The sequence below is a fragment of the Theobroma cacao genome, chromosome 6 (assembly GCF_053813885.1).
Source record: "Theobroma cacao isolate CCN51 chromosome 6, ASM5381388v1, whole genome shotgun sequence".
NCBI classification, from domain to species: Eukaryota; Viridiplantae; Streptophyta; class Magnoliopsida; order Malvales; family Malvaceae; genus Theobroma; species Theobroma cacao.
Window position 1 is genome coordinate 489,562 of NC_142644.1, and position 21,147 is coordinate 510,708.

Consider the following 21,147-nt stretch of genomic DNA (forward strand, 5'->3'; position numbering starts at 1 on the left):
TTTAGTCAATTTTCTAAAAATATTTAATCTATTTGGTCTTGATGTATGACGGATCAAACCATCCAAATCACTCAATTATTCATCCTTAACTATAAGATTCAATGGATCAAAACGCATCATACCTAACAAGTTGGCGTGAACCGTGACATTTTTCGTCCAATTACCAAAAATTTTTTAAAGACTAATAAACACCTCTAATTTCTTCAAGTGAAGCCACAATACCTAACGAGTTGGTTTGGACCGTAACATTTTTCGTCTAAAATCCAAAAGCTTTTTAAAGAGTAATAAACACCTTTATCTTACTAACCACATCATTAAGCTTCAAAAACTTCACAACCACCAACACCCAACCTGTTAAAAATGGTAAGTGGATGGGTAGACCACCCAAGGAAACAAATCCTTTTGTCAAATTTCATTGTAAGACTCAACATTTGATACGCACCCTGAATCTTTTCACCCTTTATAAATAAAGTTGCCATGGATCTCTCCCCTTGTTCCCATCAACGTTCCTATAGCTTCTCTTGTATATCCATCCATGGCTCCACAAAGTGGAACTGAGAAACCAATGTTTGGGTACGGCTCTATTTCCTGCAAGGCAAAGAGTAGGTGGAGTTGGACCTTGGTGGGGCTGAGACTACTGGCGTTTCTTGCCACAGCCGCTGCAGCTGTCGTGATGCTACTCAACAAACAAACCAAAACTTTTGTGATTGCCACCGTTGGAACCACCCCTGTCAACCTTACTCTCACGGCCAAGTTTCAGCACACCCCAGCATTTGTGTAAGTATTGATTAATTTATTAAAGTTTTGTTTATGATCAATTACTGATAGATTTTTCTTTGTTTACAGGTTCTTTGTTGTAGCTAATGGACTGGCCAGCATCCATAACTTGCTGATGGTAATGGTGGATTTGTTCGGGAGCAAGGTTGATTACAAGGGACTCCGATTTGCCATGATTGCCATTTTGGACATGGTAGGTCTAACTTCCTTTCCATTTTTGCTTTTTTTTTTTTGTTATTTTTATCTAGAGATGCGTAAACCATTTTTGATGTTTGGTTTTTGGATGTGCATGCATGCAGCTGAACGTGGCGTTGGTGTCTGGTGGAGCGAACGCAGCGGCGTTCATGGCGGAGCTGGGGAAGAATGGGAATTCCTATGCGAGGTGGGATAAGATTTGTGACAGATTCGGAAGGTTTTGTGACCGTGGCGGCGGAGCTCTCATCGCCTCATTCGTTGCTCTAGCTCTTATGCTTATCATCTCTGTCATCTCCATAGTTAAAGTTCTCAAGTCCAATAAATAAATGCTTGTTATGTTCTTCTTCTTTGACCCTAAACTTGGATCATTTGTAACGCACCTCAACTTAATTATATTCAACCATTTTCGATTTATATTGTCACATGAATAACATTGTCAAATCTGATGTTCAAGGAACATATATAGAAATCTCTTGTCCCTGTTTATATATTAGTTGATATGTTGTGCTAGTGTGAGTGGTCTTTTTCGTTTCCGGACTTATAAACATTGTTTATTGTTTTGGAATCCATTTTAGAAATGAAATATTCTATTCTTTTTTAAATTTCACTTTATTAATCTCGAGTTTATAAATCCAAACATTTAAGGTGAAACCTTAAATTTTAATTAACCATTGAAGTCAGAGGCGGAGGGAGAGGGGCTAGTAGGGGCCGTTCTCAAAATTTCAAATATATATATATATATATATATATATGTATATTATTTTATTTTAAAATTTTATAACTTTGTCCCTTTAAATATTAAAATTTTTATTTTCGTCGTCTCAAACTTAAAATCTTGACTCTATCATTGATTGAAGTATACCCTACATATATTAATTTGTTAGGTGAATAATTTCATGCAAAAATAAGAATTTAAAATTACAATGTAATACTTATAATAGACTAGACTTATCCATGGGTCAGGTGGCCTGTCAGGCCTTTTTAGGCCCAAAATTGATCAGTGAAATTATTATATTAATGAAACTTTTTATTTGATTTAAATTTTAAAATATTTTTAACTTATTAAAATATTAAATATAAATTTTTTAAATATTTTATGGATGAAATTATTCATATGTCTTTTAAAATAGTAAATGAGAAATTAAGTTTTTAAAATTCAAAATTTAAAGGTGCCATTTGATAAATCGAAAATTTAAACGATGAAAAATTTAAGTACTAAACTATTTATTCTAGAATGCTTAAACATTGATTTATACTATAAATAACAGAATACGATTTTATAAATATTTTATATTGAGAAAAATTAAAATAAAAGAAAAACTAAGGTTACTATAATTAAATACAATATAATTTTTAATATTTTAATTTTTTTATTAAACAAAAAATAACCTAATTCTTGTAACAACATAAATTATTGATATAATATTTAAATAAAGTCCCTAAACTATTCAAAAATATTCAAATAAATCTTTATTTTTTATTACGTTTAAATAAGCCATCGTACTTTTATTTTAAGTCAAATAAGTCTTTATGACTAATGATTCGCTAATTACTATTAGTAAAAATATCACTTGTCATTTTATATCCATATGATATTGCTATGATATTGATGTGTAAAGAGAAAAATATTATATGATTATATTATCATGTCAAATTAACATGTTATGTCATCGTCAGTTATAATATGTCAGTATGTCATATCATAATTAATTATGATATTTTAACATATTATATTAGTGTCACGCTGTATAGAATAATAAATAATATTTTGACTAAATCAATTATTAATCATAAGAGCTTATTTGATTCAAAATAAAAAGTATAAGAGTTTTTTTGACCTAAAATAAAAGTTAAGGGCTTGATTGAATGTAATAAAAATATAAAAGTTTATTTGAATTTTTTAAAATAATTTAAGAGTTTTTTTTTGTATATTATGCCTAAATTAATTGAAAAAAACTAAAGATGCTATTTGAAAAAAATTGAAAGTATAAGGGGCGTGAATAAAATTTACCCAATTTAAAAAAAAATAAAGAGACGTAAGGTACGAAGTACAAGACACGCAAAGGACAATTCCTGGTTGGTTGGTTAGTTGGTAGCCGGTTTCAGTTAATACTGCGTGCGTTTTGGGTTTTCGCGGCTTCCATTGTTTTATTCTACTTTCTCTCTCTCTCTCTCTCTCTATTATCTTTTTCTTTCCTTAAAATAATTATTTATTAATTTCTCTTTCTATTTTTCTTTTATTTAAATTATTATTTTAGATTCAATTCCTGGTCGAGCAGGGACTCTTCTCTCCTACGTGCCTTACCTCATCAATCTCTTTTCTTTTTCCAAATTAATTTAAATTTAATTTATTTATACTAACAAAACAACACCTTGGAATGTCAGCCGTTCCATACTTTTTTAATTAATTAAAAATAAATTCTCTTTTCTATTTTTTTTTTTAAATTTCATATTCGTCTGCTCACCGTTGATGGTTAATTTTTTTTTTCTTTTGCCTTACGTTTTAAATAGGGCTTACCGAGTCAAAAAAAAAAAGATATTTTTACTTAATATTATAGTTAATGCTAATTAATTGAGGAAAATTAGAGTTAGATTGGGATTAATAAAGATCTTACCTTTCTGGAATTGGTTTTAGAGTTTTTGGTTAAATTAGGGCAAAAAGCAATTAATGCTATGGTTCTTGCTATTTTTATTAGGGGAATGTGATTTGGACTGTTCTGATTTCTTTGTTGAAACAAACCCACCAGGAAACTCTTTCTACCAATTGCTAGGTCAGGTCAAATTTAGAATCTTTCATTTTTTTTCCTAAATATTGACAAGAAAAAACCCTTTTTTTAAAATAAAAATAAAATTTTTATTTAGTTTTGATAATTCTTTCCTTCCCAAGGGAATGGAACAGTTGAAAATAGGAGCAGGTTCTCATATGAAAGAGGTTAGATTCCCTTTCTTTTTCTTTGTTCTTCTATTTTGTTCATATGTTTGATTCCCTGTTATAAATTTGCAGATCTGTTCACTACAAGTTGCATCTTTCACATGTCAATTGCCTCTGATGCTTGTTATTATTGTTATAGTATTATTCTTGTTGTTATTATTCTTTCTTTTCCCTTATATTGTTGGTTCTTTAAATAGGTAAATATTTCAAGTGAATATTTAGAGGCATTATGGTATTCTTGGTTTAGAAAGCTTTGATATTTGTCTGGTCATCAGATCAATCAGATTGCTAATTAAAGCCTGCTGTTATGAACAATGTTGCTGAAAGTCCTCTCTTTTGGTTTATTCTGTAAAGGGATGGAATTAATATATGAAAATCTGTTCACATTTCACAGCTCTAAGAAAGCATCATTCTTGAGATTTTACATTGTCAATTCACTATTGTATCGGTTTAGATGGAATTATTTCACATATTGTTTTCCTTTATGGGTGAAATCTTTTGCAGGAACTCATATCTATCACTTAGAAATCATGTCTTACTAGTTTTGTGTTTACAACTTTTGTGGTTGAGTTTGATTGAGTTCATGTTTCTAATCGTTGGAATGTAAAGGGAAACCTGTTGTATAATTTATTTAGGAAATCCTATTCATGAATGAGTAGAGGAATAGATTACAAGTTGTTAGCAACAACGGCTACTTATTCCTATAGTAAAAAATGCAATAATGCCATTATTTATAAACTTACTTTTAGAATGCCTGGTTCAGGGTAATGAACCTAAAATATATGAATTCCTAACAAACGATGATTTGCAGGATCATTCTTCACAACTTTTCATGAAAAGAGATAATAATGTTGAGTCCTTGGGCAGTCCTCGAAGTCGAAAGGTAAATTAATGCAGTTTTGAGTAGACTCAATGTAATTGATAGGCTACAAATGCCTCCTTTTTGCAGACCAAAATGTTGTGGTCCTTGCAATAGCTTAGCCATAAATGACTTTTGTGTTTTTTTCAGTTAAATGGAAGCATTTTAAGTAGGCACTTAGAATCCAAGTAGGGTCAAGATTTTCCAGCATGGATTTTGAGGGCAGTCATTTGAAATTTTAGGTCTAACTATGTTAATTCAAAAGTCTTTGTTTTTTTTTAAAATTTGTTAATTCAAAAGTTAGTGGATGAATTTTTCTCATGATACCTGAAAAACCGCAGTTATAAATGCTCTGGAAAAATGTTAAGACTCAAATTGTTGCAACCAGAAACATAATCATCTTATTTAAAGTGGTGCATATTGGGATATATTTTCACTCATTTATTGTATGACCATCTAAAAATCCTCTAGCTTTATTCTCTTCTGTTGTTTTACAAATCAGATCATTGTTGGTATGTTTTAGGTGTCAGCAAGATGGGTCCCAGATGAGGCATGCAGGCCTATTATTGATGATGCTCCAGTGTTTTATCCAACTGTTGAGGTAATCTTCTCTTTTGAGAGTAAAGATTTGATATCAAATCTTTTTTATTTGATAATTCGTTCTGATTACACTACTTAGAATTAAGGATGTTCCATTTATTAGGAATTTGAAGACACACTTGCCTACATAGAAAAGATTCGTGCAGAAGCTGAATCATATGGTATATGTCGGATCGTTCCACCACCTTCTTGGACTCCACCTTGTCCTCTTAAAGAGAAAGATATATGGGGACGTGCTAAATTTTCAACTCGAATTCAGCAAGTTGACTTACTTCAAAATAGGAAGCCGATGAGAAAGAAAAGTAGAAGTCGAAAGCGGAAGCGGAGGAGACATTCAAGAATGGGAGCCACTAGGAGACGTGCCAATTCTAGTTCAGAATCTAATGTAACTTATGAGGCTGATGAGAAGTTTGGCTTCCATTCAGGATCAGACTTCACTCTTGAAGAATTTCAGAGATATGCAGATGAATTTAAGGAGATGTACTTTCGAAGGGACTGTGACAAGGATTCAAAGCCTTGTGTGGATGAATGCAGGAAATGGGAGCCGTCTTGGGAGGATATTGAAGGTGAATACTGGCGGATAGTCGAGCAGCCAACAGATGAGGTTGAGGTATGGAGTATGGTCATCTAATTGCTCCTCTTTCTTATAGATTTCTTTTATGGAAGTCCTTGTTTACTTCTATTGGACTTTGCTTTCACATTACAGGTATATTATGGAGCTGACTTGGAAACAGGAACATTTGGCAGTGGGTTTCCTAAGGCGTCATCTATGTTGACTGGAAATGATGCATATATATATGCAATGTCAGGTTGGAACCTAAATAATTTCCCGCGCCTACAAGGTTCAGTGTTATCTTTTGAAGGATGTGATATATCTGGAGTTTTAGTGCCATGGCTCTATGTTGGGATGTGCTTCTCATCATTTTGTTGGGTAAGTCAAAAAACTGCTAGAATTAGATTTCCTCTTAGATCGCATGATTAAAAATTACTCAGGATATTTGTGTTTTTCAAGGATAAATGAAATAGTCATATAGCAGTGCCCCACTGTTATTTTTGGTAATTGTTTTAAAAATTGTACAACATTAACTCTTATAGTTTTGAATTTGTCTGGCAGTATGGTGACCTCTTCTTGTAGGACGGTCTATGTTGCCAAAGTGCAGGAATTTTATGTATTTACACCTCTAGCAACTGAATAGAAACTGGAATCGTGCTCGCTAATTTGTAAATTTTATGAAATATTCAGCATGAATTTTGCTTTCTGCCCTTGCTGTCTGAGCTATATAGATTTAACTTTGTTGTACAAAAGGGGAATAAAAGTTTAAATAAGATTATCGAATGGCATGTATATCTTGGTCTCAGTCCACGTAGAAGAAAAACATGTTAGATGACGATCCTAGCCTTTACGTGATGCTCTTATCTATATACTAACTATTTCTGTTCCTTTTGAAGGTAAATATAAGAAGAATTTTGTCATTTTGTTAAAAATCTGATCTCATAGCCTCCTTTGTTTGCCTCTGTAAATTGTAATTTAATTTTTAAACTTTTATTCGTTCAGTAAGTGTTAGATGTCTTTCAATTTCAAGATTTCACTAATTTTGAAGATAAGAGTATTTATAAGGCTTGTTTTATCTGTTTGAATGAGAACAGAATACATATATAGTTTCTTGTTTAAAATATGATTTGAGAAGACAGCAGCGAGGATTCCGATTACATCTTGTTTGACAGTTTATTGAACTCCTGCCTTTTAGGTGGCCAGTGTTGTCTGATCCTCTCTGGATTAGGGACCCACATCTGGGAGGAATGTTTGAAAAGTTTTGGAAATAAATAGTAGTCTTGGGAAGGTTCATCTATGCTTTTGCACCTTTCATCACTGTTTATATTTTAGGTCTAAAATTTGGAATATCATTCTGTTATTATAAACACGTAAATAATATGCTTTATGGAAGACTTATTGTATAATTAAAAAAAAAAAAAAATAGAAGAGGAAGAGTAGCTGCTACCCATGTTTGATAATTTGATTGCTGATATTTAGTTATGCCCATTTTCTCTTTCTTTTTCTCATTTTTCTGTATTATGGTTCAAGCAGCATGTTGAGGACCACCATCTGTATTCACTAAACTACATGCACTGGGGTGATCCAAAAATATGGTATGGTGTTCCCGGAAGCCATGCTTCTTCTTTGGAGGCTACAATGAGAAAGCATCTGCCTGATTTGTTTGAAGAACAACCAGACTTACTTCATGAATTGGTGAGAAATATATTTGTTTTTACTTCTTATTTTATTTTATTTTCTTTGGACTCAAAATTTTTTCTGTCACTTTTTTTTGCATATTTTATACACTTTTTTGTTGCTTCTTGAAGCTGTGTTACTTTTCTCATTGGGTAGATGATGTAGAACAAGTACTTGTAAATCAAAATGCCAATTCCTCAAGTAGCTTCCTTTAATCCTGCATCAGTAGACTTTTGTACAATTTAAGAAATGAATAATGGTAAAGTTTATATTAGTGTTGGACACCTGATTGTGCACTCGAGTGTCTACCTAACATATAGGTCATAGACATGGAACTGCTGGACCCTGGGGTTCCAAGTTATCAAAGGGATCGAAGAAAGAGGAATGGGTAGAAAAGAAAGGCATCTAGGTTGCTCATGTATTTTATACTTCTTATTCTTATTCATAACCAAACCTTCTGTTGATATTCATACAGAGTCTCTGTGCATTTAACCAAAAAGACTGTCCTGGAACAGAACCCCATTAAATCATCACTACTTGAAAGTTCTGAACAAATACTTGTGCAAATGATTTTTTTAATATCTTCAACTCATTATTTCATTTCATTAGGTATTTTTTCCCCCTAAATGTTGTATCTGTTCCTTGTCATTCTCTCATCTTGTATTTTTTTTATTCTTTTTATGTTTCATTAGCTTATTACATGCATTGACGTTTATGATTCATCTTTGGGCAGGTTACTCAACTATCTCCTTCAGTTCTGAAAGCTGAGGGTGTACCAGTCTATCGAGCTGTACAACGTTATGGGGAGTTTGTTCTTACCTTTCCAAGGGCATATCACTCTGGATTTAATTGTGGCTTCAACTGTGCAGAGGCAGTGAATGTTGCTCCTGTTGATTGGCTAGAACATGGTCAACATGCAGTTGAGCTCTACAGTGAGCAGCATCGAAAAACATCGCTTTCCCATGACAAGCTGCTCTTGGGATCAGCTAGGCAAGCTATTAAAGCTCTCAGGGAGTTATTTGTTCTTGGCAGAGAAACTCCAGGGAATTTGAGGTGGAATCATGTCTGTGGGAAGGATGGAATGCTTACAAAGGCTGTTAGGGTATATTCTCTCTCTCTCTCTCTCTCTCTCTCTCTCTCTGACATAAAAGGCAAAATTATACAAAACTTTCTCATGGCATTATGTGTACTAATATATGTAAAATTATCACTTTTAACAGATGAGAGTGCAGATGGAGGAGAAAAGAGTAAAGTGCCTTCCCTCTCATTTACCCTTACTAAAGATGGAAAAAGATTTTGATTTGGAAAATGAGAGGGAATGTTTCTCTTGCTTCTATGACTTGCATCTATCTGCCTGCAGCTGCAAATGCTCTCCTGAACGATTCGCATGTCTGAAACATGTAAAGAATTTCTGCTCATGCCAAGATGAAGACAGATTTGTCCTCCTTCGTTACACTATTGATGAATTGCAAATGCTAGTCAAAGCCCTGGAGGGAGGTTTAGATGCTGTGAAAGTATGGGCATATGAAGATCTTGGGTTGGTTTCTGTTAATGATTGTGATGCTAATTTGTGTAAGTTGGTTCAGATTAGTGAGGGATTAAATACTGAGCGTTCTCAACTAAGGGAAAATGGATCTTGTTCCCCAAGAATGGAGAAAATGGTGGCAATTAATACTTCTTGCTCAGATGGTCATGTTTCTTCGGAAGTATTGCCATCAGAGTGCCAGCATGGGACTAAATTAAATGGTTCTCATGTCGCTTTAGATAGTCATAACAATGTCTTAAATGTTGGAGTTCTTGTCATGGAAAACAGAGTGAATTTGGAGCAGGATGCCTGCATTGACTTGAATCTTAATATTATATCTGATCATACCACAAGCAAGTCAATGTATGCTTGTGATAGCCCTAATAAAAACAGTGTCAGTGATGTTGAGACATTGTTACCCTTTTTTAAGCAAGAGAAAATTTGTGGCTTTGATGAAGGAAGAGAACCTGATCTAAAGAGGATCAAAAGAGATTGTAGCTTGTCAGTTTCTCGAGAATCTCCCAACAAATATCAGTGTTCAACTTCAAGGGTTCGTCAGGATTCTGATGGCTTTGATGGCAAGAAATTGTTTGGTGTTGAACTTCTGTTTCCACATTCCCAAGTAGGACAATCTAATACCTTGTTGAAGATGGAAAATTTCAACAGCTCAGATGTAAACGCATCTATGACTGACCATGATGGTTCTATTACAAAGTTGAATTCTTCTGTTGAACCTTTAAATTTTGGATCTGTCATCTTTGGAAAACGATGGTGTAGCAAGCAGGCCATATTCCCAAAAGGTATGTGACAATTGAAATTAAAATTTTTAAATATTCTTTAATTCAAATTTTCTCTCTTGCTGATGGAAGGATTTTGTCCTCTTATTTTGCATTCATGCTTGACTTTTTCAGGATTTAGAAGCCGTGTGAAGTACTTTAGTGTGCTCGACCCAACAAAGATTTCTAGCTACATCTCAGAAGTCTTAGATGCTGGGCTCCTTGGACCTCTATTTAAGGTGGGATTAGCTCTTGTTTGTCTACTTTTGTGATAAAGAGTTGCTTGTAGAACTACAGTAATTAATAAAGGGGGACAAAAGCCAAAAAGAAGAAAAAAACAAGAAGGCAAAGAGAGAGAGAGAGAGAGAGAGAGAGAGAGAGAGAGAAGGGAGCAATGTTTGAGACATAAGCTTACAAGCAACCAAAATTAGTCTATGAATATTGTCACTGAGTTAGCCTGCATGTAGAACCTTACATCTTTTATTCTATATTTCAGGTTACTTTGGAAGGCTGCCCCACTGTAACCTTCTCAAATGTGTCAGTGGGGAAATGCTGGGAAATGGTGCTGGAGCAACTAAATCAAGAAATTCTAAGACGGAGCAACCTAGGGGAAAGACAGCTGCTTCCTTTGCAATCTCTGCAGAGCATCAACGGGCTTGAAATGTTTGGATTTCTCTCACCATCCGTAATTCAGGTATAGATGCCTTTATGCAGATTAATATGATTAATTCAGCTGGTAGTTTTCATAACATCAGTTGATAAGTTGTGATGTTTTCTACATAACTACATCTGAAATGGCATGCATCGTGGTAGCAGTCTACAATGCTAATGCATTGCTTACAAGTTTGCTGCCTTATTTTTGTTCTAAGCTATTGAAAAAGGTTTTTACAACTGCTCAACTTTTTGACATGTTTCAAGTTCCCCTAACTGTGCTTGTCCGACTTGAATGTCTTAGCTAACAAATATGATCCCTTGTGGTTCTTATCATGATACTGGAATATGGTTTAGCAAATATGATGATGTGATAAACAGAAATGTCATTTATTAATCCTTAGCTAGCATGTACTCTACCACACCAATCCACATTATTTTTAATTCACTCCAAGTCAAAAGCCTTTTAATATCATTAAATTCTTATCACTAGATGCCAAATTGTTGCTTTGTTATTTTGGCCAGTGATGCCAAATTTCTTCTGAACCCTAGAATTTATTGTAGCTATAATAGTACACACAATAAACCTGATCAAGTACCAAAAGGATAGTAGTATGGCGATCTCTCTCACAAACACACCAAGGACCAGACACAGATAGTGAGGGGAAATTTTGCATAGAGCATACCTTCATGCAAAGCATGCATGAATTCAGTTAGTAGTAAACAAACAAACATACTGACACCTAAATTTTATGTCTCGCTGTTGTCTTATCACTTTAGTAGTGATATCTGAATTCAGTTATTTACTTCTTAATGAATTGCTCTCGTCCAGGCTATTGAAGCTCTCGATCCAAATCATCAATGCTTGGAATACTGGAATCACAAGACTACTAGCGATAGCAGTGAAGTTAAACAATATGCATTTAGATTGAGTTGCTCTGTAGGTGAAACAAAGCCGAAAGTTTTTGGTTTTGATTTGACGAAGCACAATCAGGATGAGCTAGTAAGTCAGCATTCAGTTGATGAAGAAGTACAGGTAGTCCTAAGAGGACTATTCAAGAAGGCAAGTCCTGAAGAGTTGAACATAATGCGTAGGATACTCTGCAGCGAGGCACAAAGTGCTGAATGGAGAGTGGCATATGAAACGTTGACAGAGGAGATCCAGAAAACATGTAGATAAATTGAAGAAGGTGGAGATAAACAGCTTTAGAAATAAGGGTATAAAGGAACTAACACGTTTTCTAGGTCATTCTTATTGGGAGCAGTTTTTAGCTTAATTGTTCGACTCTCAGGTCCATTCTTTCAAGAAATCCATAAGAGGTACACAAAGGTCCCATTTGCCTGAGGCACAGGCATTGGCCATTTGCTTTAGAGTCTGCCATTGTTGATGCCTCTAACTTATTGTAGATAAGGCCACTTTGTACCTTGGAAAATTTTGCTAACCTTACTGAAATAGATGTCTTTTTAGTAATTCCTATTTAGATCATCAGTTTTTTTTTATTTAAATTTTTGATGCTGCAATCATATATGATGAAGGAGAAGATTGATCAGAAAAACATTGCGGAGCTCATTCATGAAGGGTTAATTCTATTATGTACTTTCTTTTTTTCACTTCTCATTGTTTTTCCAACCAAGCAAAGTCCTAATAGTAAAGTAGACCAAAACGTAAGGAAATTGTAAATGCTAACAACTAATTATTACAAACAATAAATGTAATAAAGCAAAGAGACATAGAAAATGAGCAAAATTCTGATTCTAATTCTTGATGAATGCCAGTATGAGGCAGAATACAAAGAATTAATGCAATATCATCTCAATTCTCAGACAAGGAAATGTACCCAAAGAACAGCAAAAATAGGCACATGAAGAAAACAGTCAATGGAACAGTGATTAAGCCCAGATTAATACCAGAATTAAGCAAAACTCATCAGAGACCAAGAGGATTCCCATAAATCTTGATGGTCCAAACCACCCAAGGGATGAGCAACAAAACAAATGCAAACTCCCCATACAAGCAACCTGCATCCGACCCCTTCATATCCCCATCCCACAGCGGCTGAAATATTGGAGGTGGAGGCGGCAGTGGGGGGGCAAGGATAAGGCCGCCGTCACCACCGTAGGCAGTGTAGTTGAGGAGCGCGGCAATGCCATGGACAGCAACGGCGGATGTGAGGTAAAGATCAGGGTAGGAAATCTGAGAGGCATCGAGAGTGAAGTTGGAGAGGGAAGTGTTGGTTATGAGGATGGATTTGGAAGGAAGTAAAGTTGGTAAGCGAGAGAAAGGCTTGAAGAGGGTGAGTTGTGAGAAAGTGAGGCGTTGCGGGACAATGTGGTAAGGGAGGATCAAAGGGTCAAATGTGGCGGTGGAGGAAGTTGGGACTTGACCTGGGAATGGGAAGAGATAATCATCGGAAGGGACAAAAAGGGTAGCTGAAAGTGGAAGCATGAAGACGTCAGAGGCTGAAAGCATGTTTGCCCAACTGTTGAAGTCCCCAGCTCCAATGAGAGCGTCAATGATGTTGTTCAGTTGGTGCTGATGCAGCGGAGGAGGTGGTGGCGGTGGCGGTGATGGTGGTGGAAGTGGCCGATGCTGATGCTGATGCTTGGCAGCGAAAGGGGCAACTGGACAGAGAATTAGGAGGAGAAAGAGGAGGAAAGAGAGAGAAGAGTATTCAGTCATCATGACTCATGACAGAAAAATGGAGAGCTGATTCTGGTATCAAAAATAACTGACGCCTTCAGTCCTAACAAACTGTCCCCGCCAAAACTCCATTGTATGGCATTATAGTAATTAAACTGTTACTAATGGGGCACTCTTGGGTTTTACTTCTCTTTCAAAATTTTTTATACATTTTTTTCCATTTAAACTCTTTAAGGGTTTATATTTTCATGTATTTTCATTTTTTTTGGCTTTAATTGTTTATCTTGAATATTAAATATTCTAATAAATACTTTTTTGTCATAACTTATTTTCTTTATTAAATACAAATTAACGATTAATTGAATAAAATTTTTAAAATTTTGATATTTAACCTTCAAAACTTTTAAAATTTTATTAATTTATATCACAAAACTGATTGATTTGATTAATGGAACAAAAAATTTTAAATTAAAATTGATCGAATTAATTAATTTAATTGCACGTATCTTCAAATATTTTTGTTAATTTAATTTAATTAATTTTATTTTAATGGAAAATTACTGACCTAAAATTTATTAAAAGACCGGTTGGGTCTCCACTCGGGTCGGGTGGTGTCGACTACTCAATTATAACTGGTAGTAATCATTCGGCCCTCATTTCTCAGTTTCTATTCTCAAAAGCTTAGGAAGACAAGATGCAGGTAAGCCTCCCCCAACCAAAAACCCTAATTTCCTTCCTTTATTTATTAATTTTAAAAAATTCAATCAAGATCTTCCCTTTCTCTAATCCCTAACCTTGTTTATATGTTTGAAACTCTCTTTGATAAAATGTTATCAGGCAAGCGATAGGTTTAACATCAATTCTCAGCTCGAACATCTCCAAGCTAAATACGTTGGAACCGGCCATGCTGATTTGAATAGATTGTTAGTTTCTGACACACCATTTTTTTTCCTTCTAATTTCTCTTTCTTTTTTAAGAAAAAAAAAAAGAAATTTTGCTGATTTGTTTTTTATTTTGTTTCCTTCGTTGAATTGGATGGTAGTGAATGGGCAGTGAATATTCAACGGGATAGCTATGCATCGTATATAGGGCATTACCCAATGTTGGCTTTCTTTGCTGTGGCTGAAAATGAATCCATTGGAAGAGAGCGCTACAACTTCATGCAGGTAAAACATTTTCTTTATTTTTTGTTGGGTATTTTAGGATGAGTTAAGATGTTTGTTTGCCTTGCCTGCCATTTGGATTTGTGTGAGGTTTGGACAAAATTATCTGGGTTTGGAATTTGATGGGATATGAAGCTATGGGTGCTTTTTTCTTTTCAATTTTTCCCTTGGGATTTGACTAAGCTGCTGTTGGGTTTCAAAATGGTAGCTGTGTGTTCCAAGAGACCAGTAGTGTTTACAACTGAAAGAGAGTTATTTGGTTTAATCTCTGAGTGCTGCAGGGATAGGAGTATCCCAAGGATGTGTGGAAACAACATATGATTTATGTGTAGAAAGTTTGCCCTAGGGGGAACGAAAGTATAACACTTTATCCATGTTGTTGAGTGCAAATAGTTGCGAATTGGGATAATGTTTTGTTGAGTTGTGGTAGTTCTATTCCTATCCTGTAGGGGGATGCGTAGAGTAGTTGCACATCTTGCATGCAAGTGGATGTCACATTGCCCTTCACAAGTTACACTTACTAATGAACATTATGAGGTACATCCTATACCATAGATGGGACTCTCCAATGCGTTCTGGACATACTAGTGGCTGTTCTGATTGGTATCCACTTGTCTGCATTCATCAAGTATGCTGAACAATCTGTATCTTTTGGGGTATTGGTCCTGAGCTACTGGTCATTGCCATTGGTTGTAGGAATGAGTCTAATTTATATCATCTTACTAATGATGAACCAAAACTCAACATCTTGGTTGGCTAAAGGAGTTTCATTTTATTTCAGATGTTTAGTGATGTATATCTAAATACTTAGTGATAAATGCCATTAGTTGGATTCATTTTGTTGCTCTTGTTTACTTGAAATCGCTAAGGATTGTCCAATCCCTGAAGTGGATTACATTCAGATTAGCAGAAGGGAATAATTAGCTTAAAACCCTCATTACTCCTCTCTTTTAAAGGTCTCAGCTACAGTGTTCTATTTCCTTTTGCTCTGGTTTTCATTTGCCTGCCAAACCCATCTTAGGTGTAGATCTATTTGTTCATGATTCTGTATGCTTGTTTTTGTTATCATTGTTTTAAGTGTGTGTGATAGATTCTAGGTATAGTAAACGTCTAAATCATATGTAGAAAAAGCTTGTATATGTATGTGTACAGTTGTGATAATGATGCTCCTGCAGACTTCCAAATTTATGATACTTATTATCCCCATGTTAAAATCCTATAGGTTTAAATATGTTGGTCAGGTAGTGCAGCTAATCTTGCTTCCTCTGTGCATATGTATACTAGCTTGTCATGTTGTTGTTTGATTGAATTGCCCTTTTCTTTCCTACTTAGTTAGGTTCTAAGCAGCAAAGTTACTAACACTACTTGTTGGTTCACTTTGTCTTACCATCTTACCTTCTCGTTTCATGTAATGAAGTGGTATTTGGATCTAGAAATGGTTAAACACCCTGTTCCTTCTCTTTATAAGCTTTGCTTTTTTCTTCCATTTATAGTATTTTCTACCTTTCGTTAGACTATTGTTCAACTTTATTTTTGGTTTATCCAAACTGTATACTCCTACTCTTATGTGATTTTATTGATATGATGACTCAAGCCTTTAGCAGAAGGAGTCTGAATTTTGTATTAAAGCATATCATTGTTATTTGAAAACCTTTTTGGAGGCAATAAAGTCAAGTTTGGGTTGTAATATGGCTGTCCTGCAAATGCCACAAATATTTCAGGGCATTTGAACAATTAAACCTTGCACATGACATACAGTACGAAAATCAATTAATCTATATCTCTTTTAATGTGTATATGTGTGCTAGAATCGCCAACTTCTCCATGCATACTTATTGTAAGATACAAGCTTTTTATTTTTTTCTTGATGTGATAGTCGAATATTATATTGTTAGAGTTGCATGTTGTGAATAGCTTGGCAATCTTCTTCTTGTTTCTTTTTCTCTCCTTTTTTCTTTTATTTTTTCTGGCTTAAACTTTATTGTAAGGTATGATTATTTCCAATCTTTATGTACAGAAAATGCTTCTGCCTTGTGGTCTGCCTCCGGAAAGAGAAGATGATTAAAAACTGGTGGTTGGACTATGAAGTGAAATGTTAGGAAGTCCAAGCTCTTCCCATCAGGCTGGAGAGTTTCCTGATTGAATATCCATCAATGTGTTTGTCTTGAAATGTGAAGTTATGTCCTGCTGGTGAATGTCATATGATTTTGGTGAAAAATGACCTAACATTGTAGCCTTTATTCCTAGCATAGATTTGTGGAATTGTAGAACATATGTAGTTCTCGAATGTGCCTTACCATCATGCTAAAATTAGAAGAACCTTATAAATCAGTGACTTATTTTGTAGCCCCAGTGTACTTCCTAGCATTGATTTGTTAAAAATGCTACATACTCTGATGTTTTAATTTTTAAACATATTAGTTCTTAAATTTTCCTTATATCTTGATAATAAGGATTGCTAAGCAAACCTATTGCATTGGTTTTGAAAAAAGTTAAAGCCATAACTGTGAACAAGCCAACAAGGATGCATCTTCTGATAACAACTTTCAGCAGGACTGCCGAAAACAGAGATTGCTAAGCAAACCAAATCAGTAATGCTTACATCTCTTATTTCCTTCCTACCAGACATAGCCTCAGTGAATAAAATGCTTTCCTCTGTTTCAATCACCTTTATAAAAGGGAAGTAACAGAAGAATAAATTTCAGCATGGGCAATTGCCTGTGATGGCCAAGGACTGGGAGTACATTTCCACCATAACAATAAAAAATTGGAGACTATAGGCACTCCAATCATATAACAAGCAACTGTTTACCAGGTGAACACCATTTAAGTTGGAAAATCATGACAAATTAAGAAAAATTAAACCAAAGATGTTTGTTTGTAATTACATATAAGGATGGTATGTGCACTCAAAGACTCATTGCAAAATGACACAAGCGTTATGAATCTCGTGGTGAAGGTGAATTCAAGTGAGGTCATTTTCATCCAGTGGTTCTTCCTCGTTAGCAGCATCGGTCTTAAACGCACTAACATCACCAGTAGGCAACTTTCTTGCAAGCTTTATGATCTGCAGCCAATTTCATTTCAGTCAAATGTGTGCAATTGAATGAATTGCAAGTCCCACCCCATTGGCTATATCCACTTTCTAAGATTAACTCGAGATGCAAATGGATAATTCAAAAGCAACCAAGATTGTCATTAGATTAACATGAGATGCAAGTCCCGCCCCATTTACTATATCCACTTTGTAAGCTTAGATATGTGATTTTAAGTATTGCCGAATACTGCACAGTTGTAGGCATATAAAACCAGCCATGGTTGCATAAGTCAGATCTATCTTCAATATGTGATTAAGCCCAAACGTAGTGTGCAGAAGATAAAATGTCTTAATTATATCATCAACAATGTTATGAGAGAGGCTCATGCATTTCCAAACACAAACTTGCAAATAGTCAAAAATTTTACCACATTGTCAAGATTGGAAATAGCACTAGACTGAGCCACACGTTTGATTTCTTCTACATCACCTTCCGTATAAGCAGAAAGAAGTTTACTAGCACAGCGGTTCTGATCACTTCCTAAAAAGGCATCAATTCTGAAAAGATCCAAAGATAAGAATATATTAGATCACCTTTTTCTCACAAGAAAGTCATTATACAGGATAAACATAGACCCCCAAAAACGAAAATCAAAGTACGATAGATTTGAAGATGCCTTCTGCTACTGCATTAAAAGATTGTTGAGCTAACAAGATCAGCTACTTGAGAGCCATAAATGACAGCCCAAAGTTAGTTTATATATGAGTACTATGAATGCGTCAATACATAGTGTTACAAAAAGGTTGCTGAGAGAGAACTGCACTTACTGAGAACAGTCATTGTAGCACTTTTCTGCTTGCTTCAAGTCATGAGCATAAAGATACACAATAATTGCACTAAGATACGCCTGAAATTTTATAAAAGAAGAAAATATTAGAGTTAATGTTATTTTTATTGGCAAAGCTTCCCTACATTAAAAAAAAAGCTGGTGCAAAACGAGTAAAAAGAACAGTAGCCACATCTGCACCAGATGATTGCAAGTAAGGGAGATTTTAACACCACAGACTTTTAAAGACATGCATGGACGTAGAGAGAGGTCAGCAACAATTAGCATACTTCTTGAGAAAAAATTATCAGCTGAATTACAAAACAAAGAGAAAAGGAATGGCAAATGACTGGATACTAGGAATACAAGCAAATGATTTGGGTGCATAATATAAAGCTGCACCTTGCATTGACTATTTCGAGCATTGCACTTGTCAGCTGCTAAGCCCAATCTCAAAAGGAAAGCTGCAGCGTCTGTGTACCTGAGGATAACAACACCAGAAATAATGCCTATTCATATTAGGTTTGCTTACATATGCAAACAAGGTAATTGCCTATAAACAGATTTTCCAAATTTACAGGCAGTTCAACACATACAACAGAAATCTTATAAGTGGTCATGAGTCCAGTGCCACCACATGGGCAGTTTCTTGCAAAACCATAAGAAAAAGGAAATACTTATCAGACCATACAACCAAACAAAGGCCAAAATTTGGCTTGACAAATAACATCACAACTCACAAGCTTCAGTCTACTCAACCTGAACTCCCTAGTTCTAGACAGCCACATAAACGCATTTAAAATCTGTATTAGACTACGAACTAATGATTATATGCTTGCAAAAACAAAATCAATGGTCCAGTTTTTGTTCTTTTTCCTCTTTTATTTTAAGAAACAGCAGCATTCAAATTTTAAGAATATATTAGACATATGACGTTTCTCAATCATATAAAGAAGGATTTAATATATATAAACATTATATGTATCTCAATATACTACGAAGAAGCAGATCCTTACTTCTCAAGCTTTACATAAACACTAGTGGCAGCACGATATAGATCAAAGGCCATTTGTTCCTTTCCATCATCTTCAAGAATAACACAAGCATCAGTATACAGTTGAATGGCATCATCAGGCAAAGCATCCTCCAAAGCACTACAAAAGGAAAAAAAAAAAAAACTAAAAGAATTAAAAAATGAAAAATAAACTATGATTGTGATGTCAATGGTCATGCAGCTGGTAAGCTATATTGATGCATAAGAAAGAAAGACAAAAAATTAAGAAAAGTTCAATTATATTATTTACAATAAACAAGAAAATATCATGAAATAATCCAAAACCAACAAAAGTAATTCTAACTATTAGTTACTAGTGTTTGCCAGCCTATTCAAATCAAATGCCATATTCATATATCCATAACGTGGTGCAAAAAGAAACTATTATGGCATTGAAAGTTTAAAGAATTTGACTTCAGTTGACCATATAAGATCAAGCAAAAAACTTAAGCAGTTCAACTTTGATTGAAGTTAAAAAACATTATGTCAAGCTTCCAACAAATGTCTCTAAGCAGGATTACTAGTAGTAATGGCAAAATCTCACCTGGAAATCATAGAGCTGAAAAGATGAAAAATCCGAATTCCAACAAAAAGGTTTAAGCAATGTCCTTACCGGGCACCCTTGGCCAGTGCATCAGATGCAGGTTGTGGTCTATCACACTGCATGTATAGCTCAGATGCCTTTCTATAAAAATCAATAACTTCAGCCCAGTTGCGTAGTTCCTTTGCTAGAGCAGCAGCAGACTCCATGTGCTTAGCAGCATCCCAAGGCCTGATTTGCTTATAAAGGATGTGACAAGGGAGAAATGTTCACTTTTTGGGTACACGTGCAGATCCATTAGGAATCGGGCTACAATTGGGGATGTAAACCCTCTCTTATCACATCCCCATCTCAAGATTCAAACTTCTGACCTCCAAGTTGAAGTCTCGAAGTGTTAACCGTTCGAGCATGGGATACATGCTAGATAATAAAAAAGAAGAACAGAAAAACAAAAAAATGAAACAATAAAAAAGTTAAAGAAACTAATAAGGATACGAGGATAGCATCTCTTGTCCTTGTGAAGCTTTCTCGAATGCCAACTTTGCCTTCTCATAATTTCTTGCAACTCGAAATCCATTGGCTACAAGTAGATAAAATCCAAAAAAAAAGTCCAAAAGCATTACCAACTTTGTTCATATAAAAAATCCCATCAATGAAGAAAGGCCCCAAAAGCATGGCAATTACATAGTGAGAATCCAAAAAAATAAAATCCCATTTTTAGATAAAATCTTAGAGGTTGAATAACGGGTTAGATAGCATTACCAGCTTGCTCATACAAAACAGTAGCACTTTTCCAATCAGCACTCCACCTTGTAAGACTCAGCTTTGTTCTACACATACAGACAGAGGAAACAGAAAAGTTGGGTCAGGCTGATTAATTGGTTTTGCCCCCAAACTAATTTGATAAATCAACACTACAGGGGATGGGATCGGATATCAAATAAAAAAAATTGAAATCTACGAATCTTCAGTGGTAATTTACAACACATTCTTCTACAAATATACAAGTAAGATATTTGTAAAGAGAGGGGAGAGAGGCTTACAGCTTGTCGGCTTTGGAGATGAGCTTGCTGGGATCGGAAGTGGACATGGCGTCGGAGTGATTGGAATTGGCCGGAATCTATGTATGTAGAGTACTAATAAAGTAAAACTGTAAAAGTGTAACGCCAATCCGCCCGCCTCTACTCTCTGAAATAACTTTGGCTTCAAACTTTTGGATTAGCTTTGGGTTTAGAATTTGGGGGTTGGCCCCGATGCTTCATCCCCTCCTTCCCTTCCCTTCCCTTCCCATTCAGGCATGGGTTCGGGTATCCGGACCTACTTGTCTGAATATAAAGGA

At 35.0% G+C, this 21,147-nt stretch overlaps 5 protein-coding genes across 6 annotated transcripts; 3 read left to right on the plus strand and 2 right to left on the minus strand.

Moving 5' to 3' along the window:
* Positions 1-354: 354 nt before the first annotated feature.
* On the plus strand, positions 355-1,539 carry LOC18595080 (CASP-like protein 1B2). The gene is made up of 3 exons (XM_007022879.3): positions 355-777; positions 847-970; positions 1,077-1,539. Exons 1-3 carry the CDS (start codon positions 536-538, stop codon positions 1,296-1,298), a joined length of 588 nt encoding a protein of 195 aa, XP_007022941.2. The 5' UTR covers positions 355-535; the 3' UTR covers positions 1,299-1,539.
* A 1,661-nt stretch (positions 1,540-3,200) lies between these two features.
* LOC18595081 (lysine-specific demethylase JMJ18) lies at positions 3,201-12,016 on the plus strand. 2 transcript variants are annotated; one of them, XM_018123753.2, is made up of 11 exons: positions 3,201-3,904; positions 4,716-4,787; positions 5,287-5,364; positions 5,467-5,973; positions 6,070-6,294; positions 7,450-7,611; positions 8,327-8,695; positions 8,814-9,918; positions 10,030-10,133; positions 10,391-10,588; positions 11,378-12,016. In XM_018123753.2, the coding sequence occupies exons 1-11, from the start codon at positions 3,863-3,865 to the stop codon at positions 11,723-11,725; spliced, it is 3,210 nt and encodes a 1,069-aa protein (XP_017979242.1). In that variant the 5' UTR covers positions 3,201-3,862; the 3' UTR covers positions 11,726-12,016. The 2 variants fall into 2 exon arrangements, with proteins under 2 accessions (XP_017979242.1, XP_088663604.1); XM_088807478.1 differs by lacking the exon at positions 4,716-4,787.
* A 382-nt stretch (positions 12,017-12,398) lies between these two features.
* On the minus strand, positions 12,399-13,243 carry LOC18595082 (uncharacterized). The gene has a single exon (XM_007022881.3). The coding sequence runs from the start codon at positions 13,226-13,228 to the stop codon at positions 12,473-12,475; it is 756 nt and encodes a 251-aa protein (XP_007022943.2). The 5' UTR covers positions 13,229-13,243; the 3' UTR covers positions 12,399-12,472.
* Positions 13,244-13,792: 549 nt separating this feature from the next.
* Positions 13,793-16,778, plus strand: LOC18595083 (uncharacterized protein At4g14342). Its single transcript, XM_007022882.3, has 4 exons — positions 13,793-13,886; positions 14,024-14,109; positions 14,229-14,352; positions 16,367-16,778. The coding sequence occupies exons 1-4, from the start codon at positions 13,881-13,883 to the stop codon at positions 16,412-16,414; spliced, it is 264 nt and encodes an 87-aa protein (XP_007022944.1). The 5' UTR covers positions 13,793-13,880; the 3' UTR covers positions 16,415-16,778.
* A 325-nt stretch (positions 16,779-17,103) lies between these two features.
* On the minus strand, positions 17,104-21,113 carry GSNAP (gamma-soluble NSF attachment protein). Its single transcript, XM_007022883.3, has 9 exons — positions 20,852-21,113; positions 20,571-20,638; positions 20,304-20,388; positions 19,881-20,039; positions 19,230-19,367; positions 18,616-18,694; positions 18,215-18,294; positions 17,815-17,944; positions 17,104-17,416 (listed from the first exon to the last, which is right to left on the minus strand). Exons 1-9 carry the CDS (start codon positions 20,896-20,898, stop codon positions 17,315-17,317), a joined length of 888 nt encoding a protein of 295 aa, XP_007022945.1. The 5' UTR covers positions 20,899-21,113; the 3' UTR covers positions 17,104-17,314.
* Positions 21,114-21,147: the final 34 nt, after the last annotated feature.

Bases quoted from the DNA above. Each gene is read 5' to 3' on its own strand.
- LOC18595083 (XM_007022882.3), top strand. The intron at 14,110-14,228 runs GTTAGTTTCTGA...ATTGGATGGTAG, and splicing joins CATGCTGATTTGAATAGATT to TGAATGGGCAGTGAATATTC. The intron at 14,353-16,366 runs GTAAAACATTTT...CTTTATGTACAG, and splicing joins AGCGCTACAACTTCATGCAG to AAAATGCTTCTGCCTTGTGG.
- LOC18595082 (XM_007022881.3), bottom strand. From the start codon at position 13,228: ATGATGACTGAATACTCTTCTCTCTCTTTCCTCCTCTTTCTCCTCCTA.
- LOC18595080 (XM_007022879.3), top strand. From the start codon at position 536: ATGGCTCCACAAAGTGGAACTGAGAAACCAATGTTTGGGTACGGCTCT. The intron at 778-846 runs GTAAGTATTGAT...CTTTGTTTACAG, and splicing joins CAGCACACCCCAGCATTTGT to GTTCTTTGTTGTAGCTAATG. The intron at 971-1,076 runs GTAGGTCTAACT...GCATGCATGCAG, and splicing joins TGATTGCCATTTTGGACATG to CTGAACGTGGCGTTGGTGTC.
- LOC18595081 (XM_018123753.2), top strand. From the start codon at position 3,863: ATGGAACAGTTGAAAATAGGAGCAGGTTCTCATATGAAAGAG. The intron at 5,365-5,466 runs GTAATCTTCTCT...TCCATTTATTAG, and splicing joins TGTTTTATCCAACTGTTGAG to GAATTTGAAGACACACTTGC. The intron at 6,295-7,449 runs GTAAGTCAAAAA...TGGTTCAAGCAG, and splicing joins GCTTCTCATCATTTTGTTGG to CATGTTGAGGACCACCATCT.
- GSNAP (XM_007022883.3), bottom strand. From the start codon at position 20,898: ATGTCCACTTCCGATCCCAGCAAGCTCATCTCCAAAGCCGACAAGCT. The intron at 20,639-20,851 runs GTAAGCCTCTCT...CTGTATGTGTAG, and splicing joins ATCTCCAAAGCCGACAAGCT to AACAAAGCTGAGTCTTACAA. The intron at 18,695-19,229 runs GTAAGGATCTGC...TGTTATCCTCAG, and splicing joins GTTTATGTAAAGCTTGAGAA to GTACACAGACGCTGCAGCTT.